This window comes from Astyanax mexicanus, chromosome 6 (genome assembly GCF_023375975.1).
Source record: "Astyanax mexicanus isolate ESR-SI-001 chromosome 6, AstMex3_surface, whole genome shotgun sequence".
NCBI lineage: Eukaryota > Metazoa > Chordata > Actinopteri > Characiformes > Acestrorhamphidae > Astyanax > Astyanax mexicanus.
This window is the reverse complement of record NC_064413.1, coordinates 6,127,544-6,146,628: the sequence shown is the minus strand read 5'-3', so window position 1 is coordinate 6,146,628 and position 19,085 is coordinate 6,127,544. Positions and strand designations below refer to the sequence as shown.

The 19,085-nt window shown below is 36.1% G+C and overlaps 1 protein-coding gene across 1 annotated transcript; it reads right to left on the bottom strand.

Annotated features, from left to right (window-relative positions):
- Window positions 1-5,948: 5,948 nt before the first annotated feature.
- Window positions 5,949-17,971, bottom strand: cxcr3.2 (chemokine (C-X-C motif) receptor 3, tandem duplicate 2). Its single transcript, XM_007250878.4, has 3 exons — window positions 17,806-17,971; window positions 12,888-12,982; window positions 5,949-9,783 (listed from the first exon to the last, which is right to left on the bottom strand). The coding sequence occupies exons 2-3, from the start codon at window positions 12,948-12,950 to the stop codon at window positions 8,707-8,709; spliced, it is 1,140 nt and encodes a 379-aa protein (XP_007250940.3). The 5' UTR covers window positions 12,951-12,982; window positions 17,806-17,971; the 3' UTR covers window positions 5,949-8,706.
- Between the last annotated feature and the right edge of the window lie 1,114 nt (window positions 17,972-19,085).

Genomic DNA, 19,085 nt, shown 5'->3' with positions numbered 1-19,085 from the left:
TCAAAGTGCTTTACAGAAAGATTTAAGGCTCAATGCAGACAAGTTAAAAATAAAGTTACAAAATACAGCATTTAAACCAGAATTAAAATGAATAAAAATTCAATATATATTTAACAAATTTAAGATTTTTGCAGAACAATGTCAAAAGAAAGTTACAAGACATTATAATTACAAACACTACACACTGATGGAGAAAGAGGGCTGGCAGGACACACCCATTATGCAAAAAATTATGCTAGGAGCCAATAGGAAAGATGTACTTAACAACTATAATTTATTCCCTAATTACTATGGATAGTTCAGTAATCACTATGATTTATTAAGTATCTGCCATCTATGCAGTATTTACTATGAATTATATAGTATCCACTATAAATTATTCAGTATCCACTATGAATTATTCAGTACCCACCATAAATGATTTAGTATCCACTATGACTTATTCAGAATCCACTATGAATTATTCAGTATTCAATATGAATTATTTAGTACCCACTATGAATTATTCAGTATTCAATATGAATTATTCAGTATCCACTATGAATTATTTTAAATCTACTACTGAATATTAACACAAACAACTGTTCAGCAACACTGGGAAATTATTCAGGATATACTGTAAATTACTTTTTAATCACTATGAATATTTCAGTAACCATTATAAACAGTTATTTACAACCTGAAATGAAGTTGAGCGCACAACATAAAATATCTTGAGTTTATTCTGTCTTCGATCAAATTTCATTTAAAGCAAAGGGAGAAACACTTTGGGCCCTATCGCACATCCTGTGCAAGGCACGTTGCTATGCTCTTTGCTAGCTCACACCCCATCAACAGTCTTTTTTTGCCTTGTGTCTGCGCAGTTAAAATAGCATCAGAGTTTAGGAATAAATCTGTGTGAGGTGATCTGAAAGTGAGGTCTGGTTAGGTACATTTCTGGGGTGCTCCTATTCTTTTGGTGGAAAACAAAGGTGCGCCACTGACTGAAATAAACCTAGACAACAGTCGATCATTGCTGTTCCCTTAAATGAGCTGCTGGCAAGCCTTCACAATGTGAAAGCACAGGTCAGTATTCTCTGCTGAGATGCACAAAAGCGGTATGCTATAAAGATTTGAATGCGCCAAAGTCAGAGCTCACCTGTCTCTTCAAGGGAATGACAAGTGGCACACTGATAAGTTTATTTCACCTTAAGCCCAAAACACACCCATGATTAATTAAGATAATTAGTACATGTCTTTGTGCGCAAGGTGTTTTTTTTTGCACCCTCACAATACCATAATTGTGCACTATACATCGCTAAAATAGGAACCTTAATATTTTGCATATTTGCATTTTCAATACAGCCCTAACTTGTTCTGTTTTTTGGGTTGTAGTATTTACTCTGAATTATTATGAATTATTCTGGATCTACTACTGCCTATTAACTGATAATAAATATTCACTAACAATGCAAATTATTCAGTAAGCACTATGAGTTATTAAAGCGACGTTTTTGTATGTATTATTCCCAATTGTTATCATTTTAATGACATAATTATAATTGGTGTCTTTATAGTGTACCAGTATCCTGTATAATGTGCTGCTCCTGTTCAGTGAATGGCATTTATATATCTACAGCGCCCTCCTCTTGACAACACTGCACATGACAGCATTCTGCATAATAATAATAATAATAATAATAATAATAATAATAATAATAATAATAATAATAATAATAATAATAATAAAATAAACACATAATAATATACACATAATAATGATAAGAAAATACATATACATATAAATGTTACAAAGAAGACATTGATTGCCTTAATAAGGTTAAGTAAACATAATAATAAGTAAACATAATAATAATAATAATAATAATAATAATAATAATAATAATAATAATAATAATAATAATAATAATAAATCTAAGTTTTAAATGCTCCCGGCATAAAACCCTAAAATAATATACCTAGCATCAAATGAATGATGTTAGGGACCAATAGGAAAGTTGCATGGGTAAATAAGTTGCTACATTATTTCAGTAAAATCTACAGATACAACTAAAGGCATTTTAAAGATATCCACCAAGAATGTGATTAACATTTACTTAAATACTGTAAACAGTCGGTAAACCCTAAATAAAGCAGTTTTTATGCTAAAAAACTTGCTATTTTTTAAGTTAATCATTCCCTGCTTTATTCTATTTTAACAGTGGACCAATTCATATTAGATAATGAGATAGATTTGACAGAATCAGCAATTAGATAGAATTGACAGAATTTTACTTTTTAATGATTAATTACATGAACTACATAAATATTGTTTTAATGTAATAAGTAAAAAACGTAACAATAACTTATTAATCCATAAATTACAAATAATTCAATAAATCTATTTTTTTATTATTAAAATTACTTAGCAATAAAGAGGTGCATAACACGTCCTGCACTGGTCCCCATATATTTTTAAGATTGTTGAAATGGCTCCTCCTCCTGGCCTCATCATGAATAGCACAGGGCCTGTTCCAAGAGTAAAAATATTATTTATGAATTGCTTCCTCAGAGTCATATAAAGACGTTTTACCACAAAAAAGTTTTTTTAAGTAAATCATTATCCACATTTTTTAGTGTAAAATTAATGAGTCTTACATGCTGTAAATTTGTCTTACTTTACTTGTTTTTATTACATAATGTACTGTAAACGTGCATGTTTACATGTATGTAGCAGTATTTACTGCTGAAAAAGTTAAATTCCAGGATTAATAATAACCCTTGTGTTGTCTTGCGGGTCATAAAATGACCCACTGCATTGTTTAGCTGTACAAAAAATATCTTAAACTATCTTTTTTCAACTTTTCCTAAAGGGCCAACAGGGTATTCAGCTGCCCATGTCCAGCACATTTTATCCCATCCACCTTTCTCCTGTTCATCACACCAGCCATCCAAAAAATCACCCTGGAGAAACAAATTTGAAGGATTCAGAATTTAATCAGGCTTCTTTATTTTGGGGCTTTTGTAGGACGGGTCATTTTTGACCCGTAGGACAAGGGAAGTAAACTAGGGTGACCAAACGTCCGTATTTCCCGGGACATGTCTGTATTTCACGTCCTGTCCCGGGCGTCCCGGGTTTTTTTTTCAGAAAGTGAGAAAATGTCCTGGTTTTTAAATTTAAATCCCTTCATGGGACCAGAGAGCAGTAGACAGCGTGACTGTCAGCGTGGAGCCCTCCCTCCCCCCCTTCCGCTGCAGTCTCACAGTAAGAGCACACACACAACATACACACATACATACGCTCCACCCCTCAACCCCTATGAGCGGGAGGTCGCAGGTTCAAACCCACGCTCATGCAGCTTTGCCATCAAGCTGCCGGCGCTCAGAGGGAGCACAATTTGCCCTGCTCCCTCCGGGTGGGTAGATGGCGCTCTCTCCCCACATCACTCCTAGGGTCTGCAGCACAGGGCGTCTGTGAGCTGATTTGCCGGAACCGAGTCAATGCGCTTTCCTCCGAGCACGCTGTGATGCTACTCGGTAATGCTGCATCAGCAGCAGCTCGAAAAAAGCGTGTATCGGAGGAAGCATGTGTTAGTCTTCACCCTCCTGGTGTGTTGGGGCATTACTAGTGATAGGGGGAGTCCTAATGAGTGGGTTGGGTAATTGGCCATGTAAATTGGGGAGAAAAATGGGAAAAATTTTTAATTAAAATTATATTTAAAAAAAACAACAACAACTAATATGTGAGTAATAACTGTGAACTTCTGACACCTTTGGAAAGAAAAGAAAAACAACCACACTGACATACTGACATAGCACCCAAATGGCTAGTGCTGGCCCTGACTGAAGCCTTGTGGTTTCATTTCCGATATGGTTTGACCCTTTACTTCCTGGCTGTACCTGTAAGCAGATGTTTCAAATCTGTCTGCTGCAATACAGCCTGCATTCATCCCATCGTTCCAATGCACAGTGACAATTATAGCTTACATTCCCAATACTGGACTTTTACTGTTAGAAAAAAGACCTTCATGCTGTAGAACAAGGGTGTCCAAACTTTTTTTGTTGGGGCCAGAAGGAGAAATATATTTGAAGTCACGGACCACAGACTCTAAATAAAACAAATAATGAAATATACCACTTTAAATAATACATTTTCCTGATTACTTTCATTTACACACCATTTTACTTGACTTACTATCTTTGACAGTGTTGTGTAAACTAAGATTTTTCAAATTGATGTTTAATTTCATGATGTCTCTTAATATTAAACTCCTTAATAACGGAAACTTTTAGACTCTTTGGCCCGTTTTTCTGCGCTAGAAATGCGCACCCTCTCCACTTTTAGACTCTTTGGTCCGTTTCTGACACCTAGCGTTCAAACTTTGAATCTCACATTATAAAAACCTGCTTAACAGCGGGCCAACTTTCATTCTATTTCTAAAATACCTCGCAGGCCGCTCCAAAAAAGGAAATGGGCCGCAAATGGCCCGCGGGCCGTATTTTGGACACCCCTGCTGTAGAGTTTGGAGTGTGTAGTTAACTAGGCAGTTTTTGTGCATCTTTATGTTGAGTTCTAGCTGTTTAATACAGCATGCAAACGCAGAGTGAGATGTGATAAGGCTTGCAAACACTAAACCACACTTAAAGCCCCACACATTGCTAGATATCTGTGTGGCTTCCTGTGAAGTGGTGAAGCTGACAGCTGTGGTGAAAGAAAAATATGTGTAAACTGTTCCCAGACAAACATATATTTATATGTTTGTCTGGAAATATATTTTTTTATTCATTTCTTTAAATGCTGTTCTGGGTTCTTTTGTTTGGGACCTCCTGGATGAGTTGTTCATGTCCTTTTGGAGTAACTTTGGTCCGCAAGTCACTCCTGGGAAGGTTCACCAGTGTTCCATGTTTTCTCCATTTGTGAATATTAGCTCTCACTGTGGTTCTCTGGAGAAATGTTTTAGAAATGACTTCGTAACCTTTTCCAGAGACTGACAGATGATCAATGACTTTGTTTTCTTGTGTATTCTTGAATTTCTTCAGATTGTGGCATATGTGTTACATTTTGAGATCTTTTATCTGCTTCATGTTGTCGACAGGTTCTATTTAAGTGATTGGCAGTAATCAGACCTGGTTGTGGCTAGAGAAATTCTACTTATCCTTACAAAAAAAATGTAGTTAATCACAGTTCATTTATGGAAAGACAATATTTTTTCACATAGGGTCAGGTTTCTTTTGATTGCTTTTTTCTCCTAAAAAAATAAACCTGTCGTTTTTATTCAGATTATCTTCGTCTGATATTAAAGTTTGTTTGATAATATGGAAAACGTAAGTATGACAGAAAAGCAAAAACAAACAAAGGTAACGCTTTATAATGCCACCCACATTTCAGAGTGTAAGTACTGTGTACATACAGAGTATGAACGGTAAAACACCGAACACTACAAAATACAGCCCAACGCTCCCTGTTGTTTCTGAGTACTTATTGTGTAAGTACTGTGTACTTAGAGAGTAAGAACAATAAAAATCAGGTGGGGTGTGCGTTTATTATTTATTTATATGAAATATATTTAGAAAAATAGATTGCTGAAGTTTCATATTTTGCTGGCTGCAGGTATCAAAGACCTGATTGGCTGGCTGGCTACTGTCAGAAGCTGGTATAGTAAAATGACGAACAAAACTATTGATTTAATATTGTTACGTCACACACAAAAAAACACTGAGCCAGTACTGTAACATCCCAAAAAATATTGAGCTGATATTGTGACATCACACAGAAATATTGAGTTGTAATATCACAAAAAAGAACTGATACTGGGACATCACAAAACAAATACGGTGCTGTTATCTTAATATCACACACAAATACATGTTTAAAACATGTTTTAATTTTTACATGAGGAGGGGAACCCAAACCTGTTATCTGAGCTCTAGCTGTGGAACAGCTAAATTAACTTATTTAATATCACAGAAATTAATCATTTCTTTATTAAGAAAGCTCAAAAACTGTACAATACACACTTATGTATCACAGTAATAGAAATAACGGTATTTTAATGGAAACAGGAACATTTCCCCTGAAAACCGAGAGCTGTCTCTGTTTACTGTTTTTTTTATTCCTCCAATTTTCAGACAAAGAAGCAGAAGAACACTTGGAAAAACTGATGACTAAAGTTGTTTTTTTTTTTCTGGTGGCGTCTGTTGATATTAAAAGAAGAAGGGAGAAGAACGAGTCCTGCTCAGCTTGGGAGCAATTTTAGTTCCTCATTAATACCTCAGAACCCACAGCATGTCTTTACCAGAACTTCAACCAATTAGTGAAGAAAAACAACCACAATATTGTCATGGGACTAACAGTAGAAATAATCAACAATATGTAAAGGTCTTAAAAACTTCATTAAGCTTCTGTAATAATAAGCAAACAAGCATTTTCCAACTGATATTTTGTACAAAACTTTAAAAAAATGAGAGCAACTTGGTTTTGACTTTGTTAAAGTATGACAAAAAAAGTACTAAAGTAGTTTTTTTATTAACACACATTTGGGACAGATAAGCCTAGTCTCTTTGTAGACAATCAATCTGGCAGTATTAACATAGAAAGCATAAAAAAAATCTTTACTTTGCAGAATAGTTTTAATTCAGCCACATTTGAGGGGTTTTGAGCATGAATGGCCTGTTTAAGATCAGTGGACCTGCTGGTGAGCTTCAGGTCATTGTCCTGTTGCAGAACACAAGTACGCCTGAGCTTAAGGTCACAAACTGATGGATGGACATTTTCCTTCGGGATTTTTTGTTTATGTTTACAGGTTTCTTTATCCTCAATTTTTTGCTCTGGCTGATAAAACGTCTCTCTTCAGACAGAGAAGCAGAAGAACACTTGGAAAAACTGATGACTAAAGTTGTTCTTGTGGCGTCTGTAGATATTAAAAGAAGAAGGGAGAAGAACGAGTCCTGCTCAGCCTGGGAGCAATTTCAGTTCCTCATTAATACCTCAGAACCCTCAGCACGCCTTTGGGTGATTCAATGTCTTTACCAGAACTTCAACCAAGGGAGAACTTTCAATAAGAAATTAGTGGAGAACAACAACCACAATACTGCCATGTGACTAACGGTAGAAATAAACAACAATTTGTAAAAGTCATACTTCAATAAGCTGCTGTTATAATAAGCAAAAAAGCATTTTCCAACTGATTTTTGGTACAAAACTTTAAAAAATGAGAGTAACTTTGGTTTGACTTTGTAAAAGTATAACAAAAAAAGGTATAAAGCTTGTTTTATTATTAACACACTATTGAGACTGATTAGCATAGCCTCTTTGTATAGACAATAAATCTTGCCGTATTAACACAGGAAGTACAGAAAGTACTTTACTGGCACACACAACCAACCCAGCCTCTGACACAATCCTCTCCCACAGGCCCAGTGACAGTTGGCACCACTATGCCACAGCACCATTTCACAACCAGGGGAAATGTAACTGTAGAAATAGAGCATGTCAAGCAGAGTTGATAAAATGATTGGGACCAATCAGAGTCAAGGGAAGGTCTCAAAACTACAGTCAGTGAGCCATCTTGCAATAACTGTAATGGTCGTTACGACCAACCACAGTCTGGGAAACATGATTGTAGCAATAGAGCATGTTCAGAAAAAAAAAGACAAAGATTAGGACCAATCAGAGTCAAGGGAAGGTCTCAAACCTACTGATTTGCTGGGTAGGACCAATTACAGTCAGTGAGCCATCTCGAAATAACTGTCATGATCATTAAAACCAAGTCTGGAAAACATAAATGTACCAATAAAGCTTATCCAGCAGAAGATATACAATGATTATATTAGAAAACTCAGTCATTTCAATACTGTATTAGATTACTGTTAAATAGAGCATGACCATCAAAAGAGACCAATCAGGGTCAAGAGGAGGTCTTAAAATAATCACACGATGTACAGGACCAGTTGTGGTCGGCGGAGCTCTCAAAACAACTCATGTGTTGGGTGGGACCAATTATAAATCAGTGAGACATATTTAAACTTCTGTTTTGGACTTCTGGGGAATATAGATGTAGTAATAGGGCATGTCCAGTAGAAAGGATAGAATGATTCAAACCAATCAGAGTTAAGGTGAAGTCTCAAAACTACTTTTTTTTTAAGTAGGACCAAATACAAATCTCAAAATAACTGTCATGGTATTTTTGACCAACCAAAGTGAATGTAGAAATAGAGCCTGTCCAGCAAAAGAGATACAATGATTAGGACCAATCAGAGTCAATGGACATGAATGGACATAGCCATTAGGACTTGTAATAGTCTGTAAAATTTGGATGTAGCAATAGAGCATGGCCAACAAAGGGAAAACAATGATTGGACCAATCAGGGTTAACAGGAGGTCTTAAAACAACTGATTTGATGGGTACCACCAATTGAAAGGTAGCACATCAACTGATGGGTTAGAAAGGACCAATTCCAGTGAGAGTGACATCTTAAAACAGTTGATATTGTCGTTAGGACCAATTACAGTCTGGAAAATGTGACATAGCAATTAAGCATCAGAGTCAATGGAGGGTCTTACACAAATCACTTGATGAACAATGATTAAGCAATTGCAACTGACATGATGGTTCGGACCAATCAAAGTCAGTAAGAGATGATGAGAATGTCTGGCATTCACCTTAGCTTTGGGCGTATCCATATATGTCCAGCTTTTGCCTTAATTTTTTATTTTTTTAATCAGTTTTAGCTCATAACTGAGAAGTAGGAGGTGTTCTCGCCTTCAGAGCTGAAAGACATGGTTGTCCTGCGGCTTGATCCTTGACTGTGCAGCTCTCTGGCCAAGCCGAAGCTCCCCAGCCACACCTTACACATCTGGACCAGCTCACGGCGGAACTTGACGCCAACAAGACCATAAAGCAACGGGTTGAGGGCGCAGTGCAACAGTCCCAGGCTCTCTGTGACAAGGATGCCAATGTCCAGCGCCTTTTCCAAATCACAGCTGCGAAGTAGCCATTCCAGCATCAGCAGACTGTCCGTCAACTTAAAGGCATTGTAGGGTGCCCAGCAGATCAGGAAGATGGCCACCAGGGAGATGATGAGCCTGAGGGATCGCTTCTTCTGTCGCCGTGAGCTGGTGCTGCAGAGCGCCCGGAAGATGCGGATGTAGCAGTAGAGCATGACCAGTAATGGGAGTCCAAAGCCTAAGGTCAGGTTTAGAAGCTGCATAGTTAGCTGCCATTTCAAATGGGTTCCTGGGGTAAACTGCACAAAGCACACCTTCGAGCCGTCGCTTGGCAGTGTAGTCACAGTCCGGAAATGGATATCCACCGCGGACAGGCCCAAGCAGCAGACCCAAATGACCGCGCAGGTCACCTGGGCCAGGCAGGTGTTGCGTCTCCAGCCGGTTTGGACAGCATGGACAATGGCTAGGTAGCGGTCGAAGCTGATGCAGGCTAGGAAGAGCACTCCGCAGTAAATGTTTAGGGAAAATAGCGCTCCCACTATCTTACACATCACAACGCCAAACACCCACCCTTTGATCCACTGGATAGCAAACAAAGGAAGGATAATTGCCAGCAGGAGGTCAGAGATAGCCAGGTGCAGCAGGAATGTGTCGGTGAGGGAGTATGAGCACGGCGAGTGGCGGGATCGCCTGTAGCGACGGACCACGTGCACCACCAGCACATTCCCCACAAAGGCCAAAAAGAAGATGATGAAGTAGGCAGGCGGAGCAAAGCGGCGGAAAAAACGCCATGTCTCTCTTATTGGGCAAGGGGCCGAGTCTTCGTAGTCGTATGTGTAGTCTGAAGTTGACAATGTCTAGAACAAAAAGAGAAATTTCCTATTATCTAGATGTCTTTAGAAACTGTGCAGTGAATTCCATTTATATAATAGATGTAATTGGCTAAATCTCTAAATTGGCTCTTTACAATTAGAGTCTTATTAGTTAGTCTTATTCGAGTGGGTATTAAAGGTAAACTACATGTACATTATTTGGCTAACAGAGTGGCTTACATCTGAATCATGTTCCCCAAGTGCAAGATTGTAGAGTTAAAGGAGAAATCCAGTATGAAATGGACTCCCCCAGAACCTTTAGCTGATGGTAGTGATAGGGGCATTGCATTGCCCATGCAAAGAATTATCTAGATTTTACACCATAAACAACCTCAATTAGCTTCACACTTTTTCTACCCATTGGTAGAATTCTGAGGGCTGCCATCTTGGAAGTAGGAATCACAATAAGGCAACTGACAAAAGAATAGGTAGGATTGGGGAACAGATTGCAAAATTGATTCTGGGAAAATGCATGAGTACAGCTTTTGTTGCTAAACATTTGTCTCAATATTCATGCAATTCACACAGAATTAATCTTGCAACTACCTAAAGATACTGTGTGTATAAAGTCTTTTTAATGAACTACCTGTGCACTTTCAAAGTTCTCAGTGCCTCATTTTAAATGTCAGGGATTCTACCAATAAAGTGTGAAGCTAATTTGTGCTTTTTAGTGGTTTAAAAATAAACATTTCTTAGCATGGGCAACACTATGCCCCTATCACTAGCATTGTAAGCCAGGTGGTAGCATCAGATAAAAGTGCTGTATTTCAGAATACTGAGGTGAATGGAGGTGGGCTATTAAACAAAAAGTTAATATTCAGTATCATGCTTTACTACAACCCAAATCCATTTTACACCAGGTTTCTCCTTTAAGAGTTTTGTTGGTGTACACTGTAAAAAGTACAGTAAAAGTTCTTAAAGGAACTTTAACTTGTATTCAGCCTGTGGAGTACCTGTGTTTTCCGCTGACAAGATTGCAATACGCCAGAAATGTAGCTAAACACCGTCCTTTCCAGACCACCACGGCCATTGCTATTACTATTTAAACAATGCAGACTGAAGGCATGAAAATAGACTGTTTGCATGGCGTAAGATAGCAATGAGCAACGCATTTCAAATTAAAGAACCCCTAAAAGTTCCTTTTAACAGTGCAGAGTAGAGGTGGGTTTGCCTGGGTGAGGAATCAAAGCCTAGTCAACCGTAAAACAGGAAGTGTTATTACACACCTCAATACTGTCAAAGTAAAAGTCTGTGAGTCTTGCTAGAGTCTTGGAAATGTGACATGGAAAATAAATGGTCATTTATTTGGGTTAATACAGGGGTGTCCAAACTTTTTTTGTTGGGGGCCAGAAGGAGAAATATATTTGAAGTCACGGGCCACAGACTCTGTAATAAAACAAATAATGAGATATACCACTTTAAATAATACTTTGTTCCTGATTATTTCATTTACACACCATTTTACTTGACTTACTATCTTTATCTTTGACAGTGTTGTGTAAACTAAGATTTTTCAAATTGATGTTTAATTTCATGATGTCTCTTAATATTAAACTCCTTAATTACGGCAACTTTTAGACTCTTTGTCCTGTTTTTCTGTGCTAGAAATGCGCACCCTCTCCTCTTTCAAACTCTTTTGCCCCATTTTTGTGCGCTAGAAATGCGCACCCTCTCCGATTTTAGACTCTTTGGCCCGTTTTTCTGCGCTAGAAATGCGCACCCTCTCCGATTTTAGACTCTTTGGCCTGTTTTTCTGAGCTAGAAATGCGAACCCTCTCTATTCTATTTCTACAATTCGCTCCGAAAAACAGGAAACGGGCCGCAAATGGCCCGCGGGCCGTAGTTTGGACACCCCTGGGTTAATAAATTAAAGTGTTTCTATAATTTTCTGTAACAATTGGGAAATTCTCTGTACTCATTTGTAATTATTTCCTGATTTATTTATTTTACAAATTCCTAATCATCTTTGCAGTGGTCACACGAGGACAAGAGGAACTGAACCTACACTCTGAAAACTGAAGAGCTAAAAACAACACCCAGTGTCCTTAACTGAGGACAGCCGCTGGGTCTCCACCCTGAGATAGCAGATGTTGTGCGATACACAAACGCATAACAGATACACTATATTGCCAAAAGTATTCATTCATCCATCCAATTCAATGTATTTAGGTTCCAATCACTTCCATGACCACATGTGTATAAAACCAAGACACCAAGCAGCTAATGCTAATGCTGCTGCACCCAGCCTTACTGCTGAAGAAAATTCACTGAAAACTTACCCTTATAATACTGTACTTCAGCAAAAAGAACTCATACATAAGGTGCACCGGATTGTAAGGCGCAATGTCAATTTTTGGGGAAATTAAATTAATTTATAGCCTTGTATTCATAAATAAAACGTATTTGGCATAGAATTAGACGTCTAAAAAGTTTTAAAGCTTCTGAAAGCTTATAGAAAGTTTTTACACAGAATGGTAAACTGTTAAATACCTGATACACTGTTTTACTATTAAGTATTGAGTACATTTAAAGTGCCCATTTTTAAATCTATTTATCAAGGGATCCATATATACAGCTCCGGAAAAAAAAATTAAGAGACCATTTATTTATAGGTATATGTTTGAGCAAAATGAACATTGTTGTTGTTTTATTCTATAAATTCCAAAGAAAATATTGTCATTTAGAGCATTTATATGCAGAAAATGAGAAATGGCTGAAATAACAAAAAAGATGCAGAGCTTTATAATAATGCAAATAATGCAAAAAAAATGAAATCAATATTTGGTGGAATAACCCTGATTTTTAATCAGTTCTAATGCATCTTGGCGTGTTCTCCTCCACCAGTCTTACACACTGCTTTTGGATAACTTTATGCTACACACTCCTGGTGCAAAAATTCAAGCAGTTCAGTTTGGTTTGATGGCTTGTGATCATCTATCTTCCTCTTGATTATATTCCAGAGGTTTTAAATTTGGTAAAATAAAAAAAAAATCATTATTTTTAAGTGGTCTCTTATTTTTTCCAGAGCTGTAAAAACAGGCCCCATATAGGTTATTAAGTAAAATCAGAATGAAGAGATGCACACTTACGTAGGTGTCAGTGGTCATAATGACCTTGGTTTTGTTGGGACTTTCAGAAGTTTCGGAATTCATCTTCTCTCGCTCTTCTCCTCTGTCCCTTCAGCCTATTTTAAGAGATGGACACAGGAAAGGAGAGAGAGAGGAGATAGAGTGAGATAGAGAGAGAAAGGAGAAGTGAGGACCACAAAAGCAGAATCTTTACAGAAGGCACGACTGCTGTGAAGGGAAGTGGTTCAAGTTGTTTGCAGGGAAATTTGATTGCACATGTCTGGTGGGGGTTAAAATGTGGCGTAAGGCAAAATAGAAAATCAAAACAACAGCAGTTCACAATTTTTGGTTAATTGAATGTTTTTTAAAGGTCGTAGTTAACATTAGAACAATCAATCCGGTGACGTTTTCTGCCCAAACGTTCTGGTAACATTGCTGCAACATCACTGTCAGTGTTTCAATTTTTGTTTTGGAAAGTCTGGAAATATTATCTTGGAATATTATTTCTGTTACGTTACTTGCTAACCTTTTTAAAGCCTGTTTAAAACGTTAAAACGTTCTTATAACGTTTTCTGTTAGCTGGATTAATGCTTAGATTAAAGAAAATTGGAACTTGCAGAAAACATGGAAAAGCTACAGATGTTGTAGATAGCTAGCCAATAATAGTTTTATGATCAGTAGAACATTATCTAAATGTGACAGTTTTTATTTAAAGTTTTAAACTTTCTGGTAACGTTGCTGCAGTATCACTTGTGTCAGTGTTTTACTGTTTAGTTTTTCCATGATGTTAGTATTCGTCTAGCTGGGAATGTTGAGAGATGTAGAAAAATTCTAATAACGTTGTGATGCAAACCAATTATTGTGTCACACGTTTTCAGAACATTCCTGTAACATTATTTTTGTAACAGGCTGTTTTACAGGCTAACCTTCCTGGGTCCTTTTCGAAATGTTGCTAACATTCGAGTTAATTTTAAAGATGCTATTTTTAAAGATTATGCTACTAGGTGGTTGCTGTGGTATTTCAGGGTGTTGGTCAGGTGTTGCTAAGCTGCAGCTGCAAAGCTATCCAAAGTGGCTAGTAAAATGTTATCACGTGGTTGCTATGGTGCTTCAGTAGGCAACTAGGCTGTTTCTACACCCACTAGGGTGGTTGCTAAGGTTTTGCTCAAAGTGGTGGCTAGTGTGTTGCTGGACGGTTGCTAAAGTGGTGCAAATTGGTTACCTGGGTGTTGTGAAGGCTTTAATAAGGCCAGAAATTTGGTTAATAAACAATTTTAGGTAATTGTAGCATTCCAGGCGGCCACTAGGGTATTGTTAAGTGGTTGCTAAAGTATCCAAATTGAAAGTTGCTAAGATATTGCTAAGGCTTTTTTCATACTGTAGTTAGCAACAGCTTATACTCTACTGGAATGGCTCTGTAGTAGATGTTGGAACATTGCTCTGTAGATTTGATTGCATTCAGTCATCTGAGAGCATCAGTGGTGCTGGATAAAAGGTTTTAACACTTTAACTCATTCCACATGAACGGAAAATCATGTTTTGCTTTTCTATAAAAATAATCAGGACAAGCAGGATAGGCTCAACTTAAAGTGTCTGAAGTTACAAAATAAGGGTAGAAACTAATTTTAACTGAACATCTACAGTGAAATAATATAGAATAAATAGAAAACAAGTCATAAGTGCACACTCGTGCAAAGGGCAAATGCAGACGAGGCATTGGGAAGCGAGCTTAGGCAAAGGAAATGAAAGAGCTGATGGACGGTAAGAGTTTGGTTTAATGACTTTCACAACTGAAGTTGTGCTTCATCTGTGGCAATTTTACCACAATCTGTTTACATACTGAATTTTACAATGTTCAGCCTTTTACACAGATTTCTCTCTCTCTTTTTCTACCGCGTATTTTTTGTTAAATAGCAACTTTATCAGAAGAGAAAATTATGAAAACATCGTATATATTTTAAGTATTTTAAAAAAGTATTTTTTGGAACATTTATATTAGCCTATTCATCGCAAAAAGTTAAAACAATGTAAAGATCACAAATAATCAGATAAATGCATCAAAAATGACAAGTAATTATAAATTAATAACAAAAGGCAATGATGCAATAAATTTATATTAGCACCATAAAGCCCCATACTGTTTTGGCAATACGTCTCTACACTGTAATCCTGGATAAATTGAATTTACTTAACCCTTTCAGACCCTGCATCCATTGCAATGAACTTGGTTTGTTTTCCTATTTCTTTTGTATTCTTTCATTTCACACAGATTGAGGCATATTATTCATCAGAATAGACATTTATTAGCCCCACCTTCTGGATTGGAAAATTAAAAATCTGCACACTGAAGTAATTAAAGTTCCCGCTGGTCCTTAAAAAGTCTTAATATAAAAATCTGGGTAATTAAGGTTTAATTTAAATTGTCTTAAATTTACTGTACATTTACTGTACATTTTCAGATGGTACGTTTAATGCAGGCTGGAAAACACAGTGGCCTATCTTAAAACATCTAATTCAGGGAGAGAACTAAGATTAGCAGAGCGCTAGCTAACATATTAACTTTAGCAGCAAACTAGCTAACATACTAACTTTAGCAGCAAACTAGCTAACATACTAACTTTAGCAGCAAGCTAGCTAACATATTAACTTTAGCAGCAAACTAGCTAACATACTAACTTTAGCAGCAAGCTAGCTAACATACTAACTTTAGCAGCAAGCTAGCTAACATACTAACTTTAGCAGCAAGCTAGCTAAAGTTACCAGGGATAGAACTAAGGTTAGCGGAAAGCTAGCTAACATTAGTGGCAAGTTGGCTAACAGCAAACTAACTAATGTTAGCAGCAAATTATCTAACATAAACAAACTTTAGCTAGCTTAAACGAGCTACCAGAGATAAAACTAAGGTTAGCAGAGAGCTAGCTAACATTAGCGGGGAAAGAACTAAAGAAAATATGACTACATTTTTAGATGTTAAATTATATGTATGGAGGTATACAGGTCTTAAAAAGCATTAAATTTGACTTTTAAAATGGTGCAGGAACCCTGGTAAAGCATGGTAGCATCCCAGCTAATGTGGCAGAGTAAACACCTTTTCCCATCATGCTATAAGTTTTTTGCTGATTATTATTTATGAAAATATATAAATAAATACATATTAGAATGTGTGTAGAATAAATATAATATATATATAAATATATAAATATAATATATAATAAACAATATAAGGTAAGTTGTATAAAATAAAAAGAACAGTGTTAAACATATGACTATCTGCAATTAACAGATAAAATATAAATATTATGTTTTTTATTAATGTATTGATTACTGTATTATTTCTTCTTACTGAATATTGTTTTTGAGTGCATTACAGGAAGAAAATAGCATTCTTACATTTTTTTTCATCACTAGAACACAACACAAAAAATTGAGAAAACGTGCAATGTGCAATAAAAACTTAGCATAGCAAATTTAGCATAACTTAAAACATTAATGAATTATTACAACTAAAAGGTAACTAAAAGTTGATTTAACTTTTTTTTATTTAACAGTTGATATACCCATTAATTTGCCAAACAATTTTACTTAGTATCTTGATTTCCAAGTCAATAAAAATGTTGAAATCTTATTCCTTTTCTTTTTACTTTACATGAAAAAAACAGACCAATAATAACATTAGCTGTGTTTTTGTCTCTTGTAGCTGCAACATAGAATAATCGTAAATGCGAAAATCAGAAACAATGCCTATTCCCAGCCTTAAACAATGTAAACCTGAATAAGTTCAATTGACTTATTATTAAAAAAAAAAAAAAAAAAAACGGTTTGTGTAAGATTTTTAATTGATTTAATTGTGAGTTAATTAGTCTATTTTTTGTTATTATGCCTAAGTTGCAAATACATGTAATTTATTTATATTTAATTATTTTTAACTTAAAAGTGTTAAACAAAGCAACATACTCTATAAAGCATTAATGTGCTCTTATCTGGGGTGTTGTTATCTTTAAGCTGTTTTTGATGCTGGTAACTCTGATAAACTTATCCTGTACAACAGAGGAAACTCTTGCTCTTCTTTCCTGGGGTGGTCCTGATAAGGGCCAGTTTCATCATACGTTGACGTTTTTGATGGTGTTTGCAGTGACTGCACTTGGGGATACTTTCAAAGTTCTTGAAATGTTTCAGATTGACTTTCTTTACTTAGTTGTGTAGTTCTTGCTTCTCATAACATGGATTAGAACATTACTCAAATAGAGCTATTCACTGTATACGAACTCTACCTCTTCACTACTTTACAACTGATGCTCTCAAACACATTAAGAGATGAGAAATTTGAATAATTAACTCTTTACGAGTTCAGCACAGCTGTTAACTGAAAGCCTGAAGTTCTAAGTGACTCTACTTCATAAAGCTGACTGAGAAAATCCAGCCAAGATGTGCAAAAGTTGTTTACTAAATAATTCCATGTGTTTTTCTTCATAGTTTAAAAGTAGGCAGAAGTAGGCAATATTTTTTTGGGCAATTAACAACACTTTTTACCTTTTTACTCTGATAAAATCATATATGGTTTAACCAGGGTTCTGCAAAACTGCGTAAATCAGAATAGCTGCTCATTATCAAGGTGGAACTGAAAATATGCTTAAAAAAACATTTGAACACTGAAAAAAGTCTTGCTATCTGTATTTTAATCTGTATACAGCTGTATATGTTTGTTTATATTGTTTAGTCTGGCTGAAGACATGCATTCTGTCAGTCCTGAACACTGACTCCTGGTCAGTGATAAGTGGATGACAGTTCAGCCACTTCTAAAATGAAGAAACTTCATTTATTTAGCAGTAAAATACTAAACATTTTGTCAACAAATTGTCAAAAATCCAGACAACAGCTCTGCACACATGTACAATAAATGTGAGTGAGGAAAGTCAGTGTATAAATAAAAGTTAATTACCTGCTGTTTTTTTCCTGCACAGCTCTCCACAGCTAGGTCTGATCCTCTGCTGAGATGAGGACTGATAATCTGCTCAGAGCTTCAGGAAATGAGCTGCTTATTGCTTCCTCACTGGCTTGTAGAAAGTAGGAAATTAGCATTCACAGCATTTTCTCTGTGTCTGTTTGAGCTACGACTGGTTCAAATTTGGCTCTAATTTCACGTGTTTTGAAAATTTAGGAGCGACCACTATAAACTCTAGTTCAAATCCCTGGGCAAGCTGCTTTGGAATCAGCAGCCGGAGTCCGAGAGAGTAGAATCCCCCCCAATGTTCGGAGAAAACGTTCTGAAAGGATTGTTAATGGAAGATTCTAAAAATATTGCAAAGCCTTGTTTAAAGTAGCCCGAATGTTAGGGGAAAATGCTCCCACAGTAACATTAATGGAATGTTTTAAAAATGTTGCACAACACTGTCCAGAGTTCCCCTAATATTAGGAGCAAATGTTCACAAAATAACAGTAACACAACTTTATAAAAAGTTAACTAGTTTAACCTTGTTATTTTTCTTATCTAAACATTTCCCCAATGTTAGAAGAGAACATTCCCACAGTAATGTTTAAGGAACGTTGCACACCCTTGTTAAAGTTCCCTCAATGTTAGATGCAAATGTTTTTATAGTAACAGTAAAATAACTTCCTAAAAATTTGTATAACTTTGGCCTTGTTATATTTCTTATGTAAAAGTTCCCTAAATGTTAGGGGGAAGCTTTCCCACAGTAACTTTAATATAATGTCCAAAAAATGTTGTACACCCTTTTTCAAAGTCCCCCCAATGTTAGCAGCACAGTAATGTTAATGGAATGTTGGAGGAACTTTGAACAATGTTGTGAAACATTTTTAAAACATTCGATTAATGTTACTCTGTTAATGTTTGAAAGAAAAAAAATCGTTCTCACACTAACATTAATGGAACGTTCTGAAATGTTGCACAACATTGTTCAAAGTTTCAAAATGTTTGGAATAAAAGTTCCCTCAGCCAAAATATAACGTTAGGGGAAATGTTTTAAGAACATGGGTCTTATCTTACATCCTGCGCAAGACACATCAACAGCATTAAGATTTAATAAAGAAGAAATTAAATAATAAAAAAAAAAGGGTAAATGGGCAGACTAAAATGTAAAGCAGTTAAACTATGAGATAAATTATTTGAATAATTAAAGGTAAACACACCCAAAAAAATGGAGTAGCTAAAAATAACATTAAGATTTTAGTGTTAATTTTAGATTAGAGTAAAGAAAGTAA

Excerpts from the sequence above, each read along its gene's own strand:
- cxcr3.2 (XM_007250878.4), bottom strand. The coding sequence starts at position 12,950 with ATGAATTCCGAAACTTCTGAAAGTCCCAACAAAACCAAGGTCATTATG. Across the intron at positions 9,784-12,887 it reads TTATGACCACTGACACCTAC|ACATTGTCAACTTCAGACTA; the intron begins GTAAGTGTGCAT and ends TTTTTGTTCTAG.